This window comes from Cariama cristata, unplaced genomic scaffold (assembly GCF_000690535.1).
Source record: "Cariama cristata isolate BGI_N322 unplaced genomic scaffold, ASM69053v1 scaffold6162, whole genome shotgun sequence".
NCBI lineage: Eukaryota > Metazoa > Chordata > Aves > Cariamiformes > Cariamidae > Cariama > Cariama cristata.
Genome location: NW_009604951.1, coordinates 16,191 through 18,887, shown reverse-complemented (window position 1 = coordinate 18,887; position 2,697 = coordinate 16,191). Strand labels below are relative to the sequence as shown.

General features: G+C 39.0%; 1 protein-coding gene across 1 annotated transcript in view; it reads right to left on the bottom strand.

Annotated features, from left to right (window-relative positions):
* LOC104158200 (dynamin-3) overlaps positions 1-2,697 on the bottom strand; it is a gene marked incomplete at its 3' end in the record, with an annotated part of 40,923 nt that overhangs the window by 22,280 nt on the left and 15,946 nt on the right. Inside the window, exon 6 of the mRNA XM_009695785.1 lies at positions 581-723. Within this exon, the coding sequence (XP_009694087.1) occupies positions 581-723 (143 nt within the window). The remainder of the gene's footprint in view (positions 1-580; positions 724-2,697) is intronic.

Below are 2,697 nucleotides of genomic sequence, written 5' to 3'. Positions count from 1 at the left end.
CCCCATCCCAAGAATTTGCCTAGCTGCTTTCTGAAAGCACACAAATTTTTAGTATCAGCTCCTGCAGCAAAGAGCTCTGTGGCTTAGGTGCACATCACATGAAGGACTGACATCTATGATTAATTTTGATATTGCCATCTTTGAGTTCTTTTGGATAGCCAAGTTTTTATATTGGAAAAAGAAGCATTCCCTATTCTCCTTTCAGACTCCTCATCTTGCAAACTTCTAACACAACCTCCTCCCCTTGCTTGAGGTCATCTTTTTGGCAGGCTGAAGAATGTGTCTATACAATCAGAGGCAGTTTCTTACCTTTGATCATCTATGTTGCCCATCTTTGTACCTTTTCCTGTTCTGCTTTCTCTCTTTTCTGGGATTACTAAAATTAATTTAGGGAAAACTCTGCTGAAATTGTAGAGTAAATAAAGTGTTCTGGCACATCAATCACAGAATTCTTTAGAGTTTGTATATAGAATCCTTAACCGTATCCTAATCTTTAAATTTAAACCCATTACAAATAATAAAAAAAAAGCAAAACAAACCTATACAAAGTGGGAAAGCACACAAAAGACTAGACACTCACTGCAACAGGGCTTTTGTTTTTCTGGTTGGATCTTCTGGTCTGAAGTTTTTGTATACCTCTACTTCGTGCTCTATAGAAAGCAGCTGGCTCTGGAGTTTGCTTCTGAAGGCTGGCAGGGTATCCCGAATATGATTGGTAAGTTGCTGAAAAGCAAACAGAAGTCCTTTTATACTGTTAATAAAGATGAAAACAAGAGCACAACGATTTCCTTCTGACCGTCAAGCATATCGGCCATGACCTGTGCTAGTTTACCAGTGTAGTTCCTTTTGATCTTTGAAGCAATGGAGACTGTTGAAGAGCAATACAGTATCCTGTTTGCATACACTTTACAAAGAGGCTTGAAAAATTCCTTCGTCCTCTCACTCACTGAGCCCTGTTACTACATACTTGTTTAATTACACGCGAAAAAGTTATACACATTACACATGTAATTTGAAATGACCTCTCATCACTCAGCACTGATGCCACCACTCCCATTTTGCTGGTCTTCCTGAGGGTGTTTCCCAATTCCCTATATATTTGTCTAGCATGACCACTCCTTTACTTCACAGCCACAACGCAATGTGGGACAAGGCAGAGGCTCTGAGCATCAACAGCCCATTGAGAACAGAAACGGAGGGAAGTGTACTTGGCACTCTCCCACCATGGGGAAAAAAACACCTCCACGTGATTCCTGCTCCCTTGTACAAAGTATACTAAAGGGAAGAGATTTTGCCCTCATATTAATGATTATAGAGCTTTACCTTTTTTAAATACTTGATTTTTGGTTGAAAAAGGTTCTACCACTCAAGACTATCAGTTTTATTTCCTGAAAATATATCTAAAAGTACTGGAAAATAAATTGAAGGAGAGTAGCAAAAGACTTACCAGATCTGTGTTTAACTTGCCTCACTTACTTTTGCACGTGTTGTAATGTGTTTGAACAGCACTATCGATTGTCTTACCTGTGCCAGAAATTTCTCATGCATTGTACTCAATCCTTGATTAAAACCAAAGCAGACTTTTTGCACTATGCTGCAAATCCTCTTCCCAACTCCAGTCAGAAAAGCTATACATTAAAAATGCCATATACCAAAATACATACACTCAAAATGAAAGTTGTTCAGCAGACTGACAGGCACAAAATCACAAACTGGCGTTTCCCTGGAGCTCCACCTTGTGGATGCAGAGAAACTGAAGTATTACCTGAAACCCCAGTCACTAATAGGTCCCTAATATATTAGCAATGAAACTTAAATAGATCTTCGCATATATATAATATTCTATACACAGTGAAAGCAACAGAACACCAAGAGTTCATACTGAAACAGGTAAATTTACAAAACAGCTCACAAAAAAGTTAATAGTACATAAAGTAATGCAAGTTAGGACAGATAAGACAGTCCAAAAGTATATGCAGCTGATGCTTCAGTCTCAAAACTAAGACACGTGGATTAAAGTTTCAAGATATAAAAAGAGGCAAAACATCCTAAACACAGACAAAATCGTGGGATATCAGCGAGTTCTTGTATCGTGATGAAGACTTTGATTCTGAGGCACAAATAAATGGCATTAGCGTTATTTTTGAGTGAGTCCAGAGCATGCCACAACCTGGCTGTCAAGTTACAGCTGCAAAGTCACTGTGGCAAGAAATTAAGCAGGTCAGCCACTTAGTTTCCTACTTTGATCAATAACTTTTCTGCTGTTTCCAGCTGCAGTCCAGAATGGACAAAGCCAGGCTCACCTGGTCTTTGCCTACTCCAGACCAAAGACTGCAATTTGAGAGTGAACTGGAAAAGACACTATCAAATTTGACTTGTAGGAATGCCAAGAACACTGGTCAGCTGATAAACTAAGTAAAAAAAGAAAAAAAAAAATTAAAAAAAATCATAGCATCACTAGTAATTTGAGAGAGGCAGGCGTGACTTGATCTTGTCCTCTTCAAACTTGCCAAGATGCATCATCATTAGGGTCACATGCTATTCAAGCTAAGGGATGGCACTATGACAAGAGTAATACCCAAAGACACAAAACGGTGAAGAGAATTATATACTTCCCCAAGTCTGCTGTAGGCAGTGTCTTCATTAGGATAGTAAGCTATGGGTTTCTCCTCCAGGTAACTGGGAAACAGACCTCTA